The sequence below is a fragment of the Gavia stellata genome, chromosome 12 (genome assembly GCF_030936135.1).
Source record: "Gavia stellata isolate bGavSte3 chromosome 12, bGavSte3.hap2, whole genome shotgun sequence".
Classification (NCBI taxonomy): Eukaryota; Metazoa; Chordata; class Aves; order Gaviiformes; family Gaviidae; genus Gavia; species Gavia stellata.
The window spans coordinates 10,167,864-10,182,098 of record NC_082605.1 but is presented as its reverse complement, the minus strand read 5'-3'; the positions used below and the strand labels follow the sequence as shown (position 1 = coordinate 10,182,098).

General features: G+C 35.3%; 1 protein-coding gene across 1 annotated transcript in view; it reads right to left on the bottom strand.

Moving 5' to 3' along the window:
• Positions 1-14,235, bottom strand: part of CACNA2D3 (calcium voltage-gated channel auxiliary subunit alpha2delta 3) — a 463,311-nt gene that overhangs the window by 16,395 nt on the left and 432,681 nt on the right. The window contains exons 32-35 of the mRNA XM_059823195.1: positions 10,861-10,936; positions 7,142-7,194; positions 5,802-5,857; positions 1,837-1,948 (exon numbers count right to left, since the gene is read on the bottom strand). Of these exons, the coding sequence (XP_059679178.1) occupies positions 1,837-1,948; positions 5,802-5,857; positions 7,142-7,194; positions 10,861-10,936 (297 nt within the window). The remainder of the gene's footprint in view (positions 1-1,836; positions 1,949-5,801; positions 5,858-7,141; positions 7,195-10,860; positions 10,937-14,235) is intronic.

Sequence of the window (14,235 nt, the reverse complement as noted above, 5' to 3'; positions counted from 1 at the left end):
CAATCTTAGATGCAATTTGTAGATTGTTAATGACAGTGGGTGAATGGTTTAACGAAGAACTTTCCCATGAGAATCTAATAGTTCTTCTGGATTATTTCTTTAGGTTTTGCCATTGCTTGTGGAGAAAAATAATGGGTGCCTTGAGATCAGTTTGTAACTTACAGGGTTTTCTTTTATTTTTTTGTTCCACTGTGGAACACAAAATGTTTTTCTATGAAAAAGATCTTAGCGCATTATTTTTGAAATACTATAATTTTCACTAAACTCAGTTTCCAACTCAGTGCTGTCCAAGTATTGCAGAATTGTGTTATTTTTGAAAGTTATTTCCTTTGACCTGAAGTTACCTAAGACGACAGACTGAAATCTGCATTCCTTTGAGAAAACCTGGTCCTGTTAAATTAATCTTTTCATGGAATCAAGCGTGTTTGCAATATTTAAACATAAGAGACGTAGGATAACTTGTTGCACAAATTCTCAGTAATCTTCAGCTAAATGATCACAAAATAAGGCTACTTGAATTCTACAATGCTGGCATGAAGCACTCGTAGCAGCGTAACATACATTGTATTTGATATGTCAAGTGGAAAAGTCACGGCTTGTTTTTGTTGAGTTTGTACTTTTCAGGCAGTGGGACCTATTGTTAAAGGGTTCCTTAGGATCGACTTAAAAAGCACTTTCATACTTCTATCCCACAAAGCCATATAAAAACAATTATTCATACTAGACATTAATAATTTCCTTTTAATTAAAAATTGGTCAGCAGCAAATTAAAAGTGAATATTAGCACTTAAAATATATCTCCAGTGTACTTACTCCTATTTCCTGTTTCAAAACAATGAAGATATTGAGGAGAAAATTTAGGAGCAAGTCCAGCAGCACACCTATTGACTTCAAAGAGAACTTTTCACCTTTATTTGCTAATTGGACATTGATTTAGTCTGGAAAGGAAGAGTTGCAACCATTTTTGTTCAACTTATAAATTCTTCTTAACACTTACATTGATAGACAAATTATTGCTGTAAATACTAATCTCCTTTGTGATGATTACCTCTCAGCATAAAGGAAATCCAATTAAGAGTACCGTACTGAAGTACAGAAATTTGCATAAACAATACCTATGCAATTCTTCAATTACAATGTTCTATAACTACAGTAAAAATGTCACTGCACATAAGCACTAAATGCAGAGAAAAGACATTTTTAGTACGAAGGAGAAAAGCTAGACTGAAGTCTTTCTCTTTTAACCCTATGAGGGACAACTCTACAGTAGCACTGGTAGAACTGACAAGGTTGCAGCACTGACATGTGAGATTTGTTACTATTAACTCAGCTTCCCAGCACTGAAAGTTTGGAGGATAGATTTAATCCTCTCCCACTCTTTCAGCCTAACAACTGTAAGAAGGAAACACTGTTTGGTACTCAAATAAAAGAACCAGATCTCACTGTACCACAAGGGAACTTCTAAACTATCCAGCAGGGTTTCACTCCTGTACAGGAGAGCTACAGCACTACCCTTTTTGCATCTAAATCTTTACAGAATATGCCCTTAGAATGCTGCCTGTGTCCAGGAAAAGTCTTAAAACATTCACTATTCTTTGAAATTAGCATAAGCCTCTACTGATTTTACATTTTTTTGTAGAAAATAATAGGCACTGCTTTAATTTAAGGGTATCAAACTTTTAAATGACCCCTGTAATAAGAGAAATGACACCCTGACAGAGGTCATTATGTAAGATAAAACATAACAGACTTGTACGTTCTTCAACATAACCTTGAATAATTCAGTTTTACTGCTTTGTCACAAACAGTTGTATAAAAAAAATTGAAAGGGCTTACTTGAAACAGTCATCGCAAGCAATATTCCCCGTGGTCTCCTTTATAGTGCGTTCGGAAACAAAAGCTGGATATTCAGTATCACAGGGCTCTAGGGTTTGTTTCAACCTCTGCGCTATAGGCACAGGAAAAAATATCTTGATGTTAACATGGGAAGAACAGCACACAAAATTCCGAACAACATGAGATGCTGTATTACAGAGCTCACAGAGAACGGAAATGTTACTCAGCTTCTGCCACCCTGTGAGATTTCCTAGGCAGTGCATAACACTATTTTTTCAATTTAAAAAAAAAAAGTTTATCCATGGAATGTAATTTTGTAAGACATAACTGTTAAAGTAGTTATTCATGGTTTAGCCATTGCCAACCTACTTTACATTTATGCACAAGCTTTTATTCTTTCTCTGTAGATTCAAGATGGACTTACTGTTGTTCTTATTTCAGTGACACTGTGCATCACTAACTATTATGGATGGGGGTTTACATTATTTGATATCTAAATTGTGGTACATTTTACTGAAGCCAAAACACTTTTGGATTACAGCTTGGGAATCTTCGCAGAGTTTCATCAGTTAGAATAACTCTGTGGGTGCGGGACAGATGTGTTACTTTGCCCAGAACCAATACTTGTTATCTGCTTTCCAAAGACTTGAAAACACTTTTAATCGGAAGCCCTCACAGTGCAAGGGAAAAGAAAGTGTCACTATTTACATTTTAAAGATTGGTAAATTGAGGTACCAGGAAGCAGTGAGACTGGTTCAAGGTCAAACTACAGGTCAACAGCAAAGCTGGGAACTGAAGGCAGCTCTTCTGACTCTCACACTGATGCATCTGTTGGACAATGTCTCTCCCTCATTCCCTTTCTTTTTCCTCCCCACCCCTTCATTCTTCCTTAACACAGAGATACACTTGCACATCAGCACAAATGTTAAGCCTATCTTTAACTAATTGCTAAGTGAGAAAACAAGATGAGGTATGGCAAAAATAGATTACACTAAACAGGCTCTTGGACTTGACAGATCTTCCATTCAAGATAATGTGCCTCAGAGCCAGTGGTGTATCTACTGCGCAGTGCCAGGGAATGACCAAAACTGCATTTGCAATCGCGCACTAGGACATGCATTTCTGAACTGTTCATAATTATTGTATATAATTAAAAAAAATATTCCCCCAAATGCACAAATCTCAAGGAGGGTACTAAAATTGGTCAGAAAAGTTTTGTTATTTCTGATGTTTTCACTATGGTTGTGACATATTTATCAATTTAGCATTTTTTAAAAAAAAGTCTGACTATCTCTACTGCACCTTCTCCCTTTCTCTTCTGTTATCCTTATCTGTTGCCAAGAATGACTGAAATTTATCACCTGTATTTTGGGTCTACCCTCATTTGTATCAGCATATGGCTTGTGTAACAAAGAGACTGCCAAAAATCCATGGGTCTCAGATTTCCCAGCACTTCATTAGAGTCCAGAAGATGATGGGGTTGCCCAAGGTTTAGGGCATCAGTTTCTTCTCTCTCATTTACAAATGTGATTGAGATTATAAGATATTGTGTAGAAGTATTTTTTCATACTAAGGTTTGGTAAATTGGCAGGTGTGTGGGGACCCTCTAGGATCTTCATAATATGTGATGCCCTATTAATGTCACAATTTGAGCAGGAAGCAATTTCCCCATTAGAGGAGCTGATTTTTTTCTGAGCTTTGTTAAACATTGTTAAATAAAAAATGTGCAAGTTCATTAGTTTTAATTTCATGAAGTGCAATGATAATTATTACAGCTCTTAGTGGTAATGTAGCATCTACAGAAGAACATACCTAAGCACATGCTTTTCTGTCCTGCTAACTTCTCTCTTGTGAAATCTCTCTCGCTTTTGTGTCACTAACATGTGTTGGTTTCCAAACAACTATCACTTGCTACCTAACCAAATTTGAACTGGGCAAGTGGTACCATAAAAATGATGGCATTCCAATGAGCCTGATGAGGGGGTATTTTCAAGACTCCTACTCATCAAAGAAATGGACCAAGTAAATTGTGTAGTTAAAACTTCACTTTCAACTGAAACATGAATGAAAATCCCTCAATCACGCTTGTCTGTCAAAACACTGTAATCATAGTTTTGTCTTTAGGAAAGGTTGCAAGTTATTAATGCCTGTCTTCTGTAGTTAGTACATGCTTAAAATACAAAATAGACATTCATTTTCATGAGGTGAAGAAGGATGCTGCCTTTATAGGATATTTTCCCTAACATACAATGCAAGTGCCATTGGGTGTTTCATGTCAGGATATATTAAGGCATGTTAGTACAGTACACTTGAAAAAACATGCAAAAAAGTTACCCATTCCCTACACTGGCTGCTTTGCGCTGTTCCGCAAACACCAAGGACTAAGACTGGCATACCTGCCATTCCTCTTCAGATCTAAGGAACAGTTTTGCATTTTCTGGGTCCAGCACAGCAAACCCCACTGTCCTTCACAGCCATCAGTGTAAGAGACATTTTTCACCATGGTTAGGGAAATCACTGGGCAGTTAGTCTTGGCTTTTAGAAGACCTGTCTAAGCACTGCTGTTTACGAAGCAGCCCCAAAAGCAAGTCGTGTCTGGCTGGTTCTCATGAAGCTCTGTTTGTGTGTCTACAGCAGGCTCATTGTTCACCTAACAGAAGAATTGGCTTCAGTGTTGCAATGCAGTACACAGTTTACATCAGTATGGGAAAGGCTATACTAACCTCATGCACCTAAATTTCCAGAAGGCTCTTATCAAGTCTTCACTTCCAGCAGACACCCATTTCAGCCTCCCCTTCTCCCTACACAGCATTTACAACACGGTAGGCAGTAGCCTGACACGTGCTTGGCCACTTACTGCCATACTTTCTGGTTGCTCTACAAAAGATGTTTCTGCTAGAAGAGCTCCAGCATTTTATTACTACAGGGGACACTGGAATATTCCAGGGCACCAGTGTGTTCCATTTTCCTGATACCTTAACTTCAGACAGGATATTATTTTGGCATAAAGACAGCCTAGTATCCAGGCAATGCAAATATAAACTAAAGGCTAAAGTAGCAATTTTATCCCCTGCTTTGCTAAGGAATATGCAAATCTGCAAATACAAGGCTGAAGAATGCAGTTTAAATCATTATACCAGTAAATGGCATGCAGCATAATTTGCCTATGAAATAGCCAATTGAAGAGCACTGCTCTTGTAAATTAGTTAGCCCTTTACTTCTGAGCAACACTTCTGAAATGCCATAAAAAGTCTGCTAAAATATGAGACAGTTGACTTCGAAAACTTCCAGTTCTTATGGGAACTGTTAAAATTTCATTATTATTTTAAATGAAGCCTCCACATTGTTAAAAATTATTTTGAGTAAATTGAATTTTAATTCATCCAGATCTTATTACTTTAAAATTTCTATTTTGAATGGAATGATAAAACAAAATAAAATTTTAACCAGTCTTGTTTAAAAATAAAAGCATAAAATTTACTATCTTAAGCCTTAAAAAAAATTTTTATATTAAATTGTATTGACATGACCATGTTCCTGGGGACTTCTGTTGAAATGGCATTTTCCAGCACAATAACCCCCTACATAATACAGCAGCTCCAGAAAAAGTGTAGTATAAGCAGAAAAAGGCGAGTGTAATTGCTTTCTTCACAAAGACTGTTTTGGAATGAAGGGAAACATTTAAAAAAACCATATTTAATCATTATCTGCTATCTTATCTTTTCCATTAGTGTACAGTATTCCTAAAGTACACACAAGCACTTTGTGGTTATTCATAGATGATCTTAATTATCTTATGTTTCGGGAAACATTAACAGAGAAGAGGATGCTGACATGCGAGACAAACTATTGTTATCAGACATCTATTATTTAATCTAAAACATTTTACACACATCTGAATTTCAAAAATCCAATTTAATCTAGCCATTTCTTTCACGATGGCCAGGAAAAAAAATTACACTTACCTTTTGCTGTTAGATCAGAGTGCCACCAACTGCATAGATTAAATTCCACAAGGAACCTAAAGAAATCATTAGAGTTTTCATATTACTCCACAGAATGTTTGCAAAAAACACTAAACTGGCATTGATACCATTAATCCTATTCTAAATAAACGCTAACACAGAACTGAAATTCAGGTGATTAGCATAACTCTGGGATTATCAACTACTGCTATTCTAATATTTTCACTGGGTTCTGTCTTACCACCAGGAATTTATTCTAAAATTAACCCCATCAATAAATAACAGATTTACTTATTATTAATTGAAATTATTGATCTTATTTCAAGTGTCCATTAAAATTCTCAATGCATGGCAGCATACAGTATTTTTACTGTCGAACATTATTTAACATTATTTCTTCATTATGCAGGCTATTCTGACTCTCCAGTAAAATGCCACAGAATTATAACTGTTCTGGCTACAGTACAGGAGTACACGTAAAATACTTTCTTATATTACTTCTGGAACTAAAATAATAAAACTAATTTATTTCTAGAAGCAGAAAAGATTGATTAACCAGTGCCTAATCAACTCTAACTAGACGTGTAGAGAATGCATTTCCCCACTAAAATATAATGCAATTTGCTTTGAAGAATGGACTGAAATGTGTCAGTCCATCAGTTATTGTAAGTGTAAAGAATGTGAAACCAACGTCCAGTTTATCATACGGACATGAAACTACAATACTTATAAACATAGAAAGTTTCTGGAAATTTTTGAAGCTGTTATAGCTAGCATCAAAGTCGCATTTTAACATGATTTCTTTTCCTGATACTTATTTTGAAAGCTGCATTTAAGATCAACCTCTGCCCTCTGGCAATAGCCATTCAGTTAATTCTCCTTAACTGTTATTCCAAACTTTGATGAAATCTCTTATAATTTACAATTGAAACAACATGACTACAAGAAAAAATTAGTTCTATTTCAGTAACAATAAAATTCACTTAAATCTGCAGCTCTGCTCTCTGATAAGAACAATAATAAAAAGTGTAGGTTAATAATACAAGATACATCTTAAAGCTTCCTCTTCTCCATATGATATTTCTCTGCGATTTCTTAAGCAATCTCTTTTAAAGGCAATACTCATTATGTATTAACTTGAAATGTTAGAAGAATTAGGCCAGGGAAAAAAAATTCAGCAACATCCAAAGTACACCTTATCTGGCATATACTGTAAAAAGTCCATCTTGCAGAAATTAGATCATATAATAGAAGCAGCACAATGTACGTAAAAGGCAAAAAGTACAAATATCCATTAATTCATACAAATATTCATTAAGTTCTTGATAAAATTTACTTACAAGACAAGCTCAGTCATAATCCATTTTACTGCAGCAAAGAAGGCATTATAAGGCTGAAGAGAAGCAACTCATTTAATAAAAAGGCAAAACATGCAATATTTATATCTTAACTGAATTCTTCATGTAAAGAGAATGTTATGGATACTCAAATGCATGGGTAGCATGAGAAAAAAACCAATAATTTTTTCTTATGAAGAAACAAATATTATTATATTGAATATTAAAATATAGTAATGAAATTTCCTTTTAATGTGGTTGGTCATATACACAGATTATCAGTTGGAAGAGGAAAGTTTTGCAAATGATTCTTAAATATTTAACCTCTAGGGGTTCCTATTTCCCAGGCTATTGCTGGAGGAACAGCTCTGGTAGATAATATGAGCTTTTCTTAGGCTGCAACTCACAGACTTGCGTCTCTATAATGTAAATCTCTGTTAATTACCTCAGTCTAATTAGGCTAGGAAAAGCTTCTGAAGTTTGAATTTACCTAAATGAAGTTATCTGTGTCATATTGAAGGCCCAGTTGTAAGCACTTTAAGTAGTTTTTAAGATTCTCCTCCCTCGATTTTTCTGGATCATAACAAATACAGCAAATACTTTGAAAATCCTGTGTTTACAGTACTTCTATGACATTTTGAATATTTTATTTTTGAAAAGAATATCAATAGGATTATTCTTTTATGAAACAACCTCAGGCAGAAAAGTCAATTACCAGAAATTTGGAAAGGAATCAATTGTTGTCTCACTCGTTTGTGTTACGGTCTCCTAGTTGCATAAAATTTTGCAGACTTTTTAGGTTCCATATCAAAAGAGTATTTTAGCACAGGTAAGAAGTCATATTGACTTTAAGAGAATTGCTCAGATATCTCAAATCATGCTTAACCATCCTGAATCAACACCTTACTGAAGCAGTGCCATCGTGTACAGCAGTAACCGGCCACTGAAAGTTTCAAGAGGCCACGAAGAGTATTTCTGCACAGGGCTGAAAACTCACAGAGCCAATAAACTACTGTCAGTCAGTGGCATGAAAGGCTGAAATAGCCATCCAGCAGAATGCATAACACCCAAGACAGTAAAGATTTTCACCTATTAAGGACTATCTTATAGGAAAAGATAAAAAGCTACAAGTCTTTCCTAGAGATGAAAAGGCAACAAAGTTTCAGCCCTATGGGACATCTTGTTTATTTTAATTCCAAATCAGAAAACCTGAAATTTCACACCCAAGTAATTAACTTTGTTGCATACTTTTTTTAATAATGCCAAATGATTTAGTGTAAAACAATATATTTACCATTACTTAGGAACAATACATTTAATATAAAATATACTATGTATTATAAAACTGTTTTAATGAGAACTACAAGAAAATTTTAAAACTTAATATATCTGATAAAATTCAATAATATGAATAGAACATGAAAAACAATTTTAGTGGAAAAACATTTAATTACATTCATATAAATGCATTCTCATTAAATGTGATTTTACTAACTCAGCCTTTTCCACTCAAAGACTGTTCCTTCAAAAACTGCAGCAAAAACTGCAGAAATTTTATTCTCTCTATGTATCTAAACCATCATTGAGAGACAAAGGAATTGAGCTGGGTGACTGTATGGCACTGACACATTTGCAACTAAGTGGTTCTATGGAGAGTTATCTAGGGCTTGAATAAATTAAAACAAAAAAAAAATATGCTAAATAACAAAGTATCTGGATATCTTTTAAGAAGCAATCCTATATTGGTAAAGAAATGGACCAGATGATTGATAAATCTACTCCATCCCTAATTTATATTTTAGTCCCACAGCCTAAAAAGCTATGACAGAAAGAGGGGTCCAGCCCTGACACCTGTTTTCCACGATTTTGGCAGAATGTTGTGATAGGTCCTTTAGTAGTCATACAGTCTTTGATGCCTATGCTCCACTTCTATGCTGTTTAAGATACGAACATTTCAAAAAGTCTCACTCTTGTCCCTATATTTATTCCTGTATTTGTAAAACCATAATTCTCAAAAGGAAGGATAAACATTTGTGAACAAACATTTTGCTTATGTAGAAACTGTACTGAATACTGCCTAATAACCTGATCTATATGTACAAAACTGGGCATAAAACCAGGAAAAAATACTTTTGAGGAACATAGCCCTACCTGTTTTTACTGCAACTTCTCTTTATACTTTCTTTGTATTCATGGACATTAGAAGTGACTGAATCAACAGGTAAATAATAAAATAGCCAAAGCTCTGCCCATCTTTCACATTGAACATCACAAAAACTCATTTGAGTTTTAAAGAAGAGTTTGGCTATCTTTTAAAAAAAATGAAGAACATGCTTGCCATGTCTCAGTGCATCCCACAACAGTTGCAGAGATTTTTCTCCATAAACACAGCTTGGACAAAAATTGGAAGAGTGAAAATCTCTTGGATTAAAGCCCACTTGTAAGAGAGAAATACTTCAGGTCTACATGCTGGGTGCTTATGCAAACCGAGCTGAAGCCCCAAGCCTTGGGATGGAAGAGTTGCAATATATTTTAAATTTTTTCATGCAAATGTGATTCACAGCATCTCGTTCTATTTCACTGATAATTTAAGTCTCATTGCACAGCCTGGTACTTACTATTACGTCAAGATAGGTTTTTTTCAGATTCAGGCTTTAGCGGGTAACAGACTGATAAGTGCACTAAATCCAAATTTGCAGGTATTTGAAAACCATAGAGTCAAGTGAAAATGTAAATGAAAAGATCGCAAAATGCATATGATTATTAAACCATAGAATCTATATATAGATATTTGGAAGTTGCCAGAACTTTGATATTTACTCGGCAGTTTAACTATGTGTAGGCTTATTTTTTCTAGCTAGATCCCTGTGCATTTAAAAATACTATCAGATAACTTTTCCAGACTAGTAAAATTGCTAAAGCGTTTTGCTGCTGTATTTACATAAGAATTTTTCATGCTAATATTGTCATATATTTGTTTAAATGGTTCCTTTTTAAAATGCAAAACCTATACTTTATCTAACACCTTATCAGTTCTGATAGATTATTATAGTAATCAGTAAAATATATACATGATTACAAAATATCCGTGGGGTTATTACCTAGACATATGATTTAGCAACAAGGAAGTGTTGCCTTTGCAAGACCCAGCTTGACTCTAATCAGGCCTTGCAGAGGGACAGGGTTTGTATTCAGATCTGTCAAGGGTTTAAACGCATTGAAATTCTGCTTTAAAAGACATCTTTTTTAAATACTGAAGAAAAAAACGCAATAAAACCACTGACTTGTATGCCTTGCCAATGAACCAATCCTTTCATATAAAAAAAAAATCTCAATTTTTAATTTGAATTACATTTCTGCATGTGTGTATGTGTTTACATGCAGAAAAGGCATATGTGATTCCAGTCCCCCAAACTAAGCGCAACCTATTGCCAAATTTACAAAGTCCTAAGAAGGAGGATTCACATGGTGCAAAGAACATTCTGACAGAACCTCAGAAAAGGTGGCCCAGCATTAAAAATGATTGTGTAAGTATTTGAAATTGAAAATGCTTAAACTTTGCATTTGTTTATAATGAACCATTCCTTGTATGCACTAGGATAAACATAAGATCTGTAAGGATTCCAAATCAAAATAATGGGCTTACAATGGCCATGAGATATTTGCAACAATTTTCTTTGATGATTGCATGGAAAGGTGCTCAGAAAATTTACTATACTTACGTCCAGTAAGCTATGGGCACTGTCGCTACTCTCTTTGTTTGTTCTACACATGGCCTGGTAGTCATAAAGTGTAATTCTACAGAGAAGAACAGAAAACTGCTTGACTAAAAGAAGAAAACACAGTGGAATAAAAATGATGATATGGAACCCACAAAGGAGACAGGAAAATAAAAATTGTAACAGCAGCAGGGAAAGAGGGAAAGGGGTCATTAAAATACAGGTTACACAAAGGAGAATAAAGGTAAGAAACACTGTGAAAACTTCGTAAGGATTTTATCAGACTACAGAACAAAGCAAAAGCATAACTGGGAGAAACCAGGGAAGATACACATACAGTGTAACACACAATGATATAAACAATGCAAGGAGGAGGAGGAGGAGGACACACATTCAACATGATGCTTAAACAATTGGTTCTGGACTGAGATCAGCACATTTAGCCCCAGAAAGTGAAAGAACCTATGCATTTGAGGGGCTTCTCACAACAGAGCACTCCTGAACTCCAGTAAAGGCAAAAAGACACTTCTACGGTTCTCAGTGCACAACTAATTTGTAAAAACATGGTGTTGCTTCCAAAGAAGAGAGAGGTGAAATTCCAGTGTATTCACAGCACAGATAATTGAAGCAGGATGGGTTTACTTTTGCTTCTTTTTATAAGGGCAAAATACTCCATGTCAAGTACCTGCTATAATCAACATATGGTAGAAGCCTCCTCAGATGCATAGTAAATAGGGAAATTTCTTTCTGCGTGTGATTTTACTCATCATTGATACACTTCAGAGATCTAAATGCAAAATCCAGAACTCAGAGATAGTATATGGAATTGTGATTATTTCTCTAAATCTGTCTGTCCATAGAACAATTAATTAACTATATCCATCCACATAAAAAGCATTTAACATCTATAGCAGATGTAAAGAATCTTTAGCTGGTAAGTTGCAACAAGTGTAAATATATAAAAGTTACTAGTATTACTTGTACATATCCTTTTGACTTCTGCATCATCAGAGGGACAAAGGAACACAATTGGACATAGATGGTTTATAGATGTATGAGATGGGACTTCAACGTTTTGCAATGTGTGCCTTGCTTCTAAGTGAAGAGGAAAGGAGAGCACACAAATTCAGCTACGGAAAGGATGTCCCAGACGCTGCCAAAAACAGGTCATGAAATGCATTCAGCATCACCATGAGGCATTCTGTACTGCATGCCATGAAACGTTGCAACCTGTACCAATAAAATGTTGTAATCCGTTGTGGCAGAAACTGTATATAATTTTTCTGATCTAATTTTGTGACAGCAACCATCACTAAAAGCTTCTTTATTATGCCTATATTTTCTTTTTGGCTTACAGGCAAAATGTCTAACATATTGGATCTTGCAGCTTCAACTAAACATTTAGTACATGGTCATACTGCTTACATTAGTAATTTTGTCTTATATTCAGAATAGAAATGGCTAGGAAGCCATTGTTTTGTGGACTGGCAGAGAGAGGCACATGGTAGACAAACGCATAACTAGAGACCTAAACATGGGTGTAAGTTGAACACTGACCATATTTGGCAGAATCACGCCCACAGCCAGATCCGCGCACACAGATCTGCCAAGACAAACAGAGCAGTACATGGTGTAAGCTGTGCTGCCTGTGTGGCATGCAGTAATACACCACTTTCCCTAGCTTTTTTTTTTCCTTTATTTTTTCCCCCCTTTAACCATGGTCAGAATCCAGCCCCTGTAAGGTAATCTCTACAGCTCAGCCTTTCCAGTCTGGGTTGCCTTGACTAATTTATTCCTCTAGATCCAAGGACCATGTTGCATGTCCACTTGGACCTCCTAGTGATGGTGGCAAGTGATAAGCGCAGGCAAGGGCGGCTTACAGATGTTAATGTGCCCTCTGCAGAGTAGTCAAGGAATTCTATATGGATGAAATGGTCCCATCCTGCTTCGTTCAATACCTAGTGTTACAAGTAGAATAGTATTCAGTTTTGTCTTGATTCTTTGTACATGGTTTTTCAATATAATAAGTTTGGTGACCATTTGTCTGGTGTTTGAAAGTGCAATCAACTTCTCAACTCTCAATTTCATACATCAGAACTACTTGGTCAATCTGTGGACTTCATTATTCTGCTAAGAAGTGTTAATCAAATACTATTATCGTGTGTCATGTGGAACATCTCTTATAATTTGAACTTCACTTTAAATATCAGAAAAAGTCTTTCCCCCCTCAATATTTGTACTTGTATTACACTTCTTATGTAATTATTACATTGTAATAGGTGTAATAGTTTCTTTAAATGCTCAAAGATAAGAAGTCATTAAAAGACTGAAATAGGTATTCACACAAATAATCAGAAATATAATTAACATTGCACCCTGACATGCTAGATTATATTTTTTGTAGATTGTCTTAGTGTATTGTAGGGAGTATACAACAAACTAAGACTGTATTATAAGCAAGAGGAACAAAAATGTTAAAATGTATGTAGTTAAAAACTTCGTATGACAGGGAAAGAAAAAGTAAACTTTAGAGTGATGGCAGAAGGGAAGAGTTCTAATAAACAACCTCAAAATCATTGTGGAACACTGCAAAGTTTAGTTTGGAAATGCTTGAATATCATCTGTGGAGGATAGTATAATGAGTTTAGTTTTAGTAAATATATTTGAATTTGTTTCCAGTGTTTTCTGGTTCAGGAACGAAGTAGACAACAGATAGTATATCCAGGATAAAAAAAATCCCTAGAAAGGTACATGGCAGACAGAGTTCTTAACAAAAGCCTGGAATTTTTTGAACAAGGTATTCCCATCTCAGTAAATTTCAAAGTGAGTAGGTTCAACACCTATCTGAAAGTTTCTAAAGATGATTCAAAAAAGTATAACACAGGATGTGCAAAATATACCAGCAGAAGCATTATTGCCAAATGATCTTCAAAGACCTGATCCTTCTACACTAAAAATGCACTAAAAACAAACAGGAATTTTGCAATACACTTCAAAGATCAGTGGATGAAGCCCATAACCACGTTGAAATCTGAACACTGCAACATATTGAATCAATTCTGGACTCTCTGTCACTATGAATGGTATCAAAGCTCAGTATAAATGGGTTCCAAGGCATTCAAAAATTCAAATCCAGTTTTGTTTTGTTTCTATTCTTGTAAATGTAATAGGAAAGGTAGAAGCCTTCCAGCCCTATAAAGCCTTATAAAGGCTACTATTTGTAGTCAAAACAGTGGCCTAAGACACTGTGGTGCTTCTGTGTTCAGGTGTCATTTCCAGAGTGTTATTTTACTGCTAATGTCTTTCTGAGATTTTAGAAAATAAGCTTTCTTCTCACTCAGACAGACTTAACTCACTGTTGCAGAAAGAAAGGCTTCC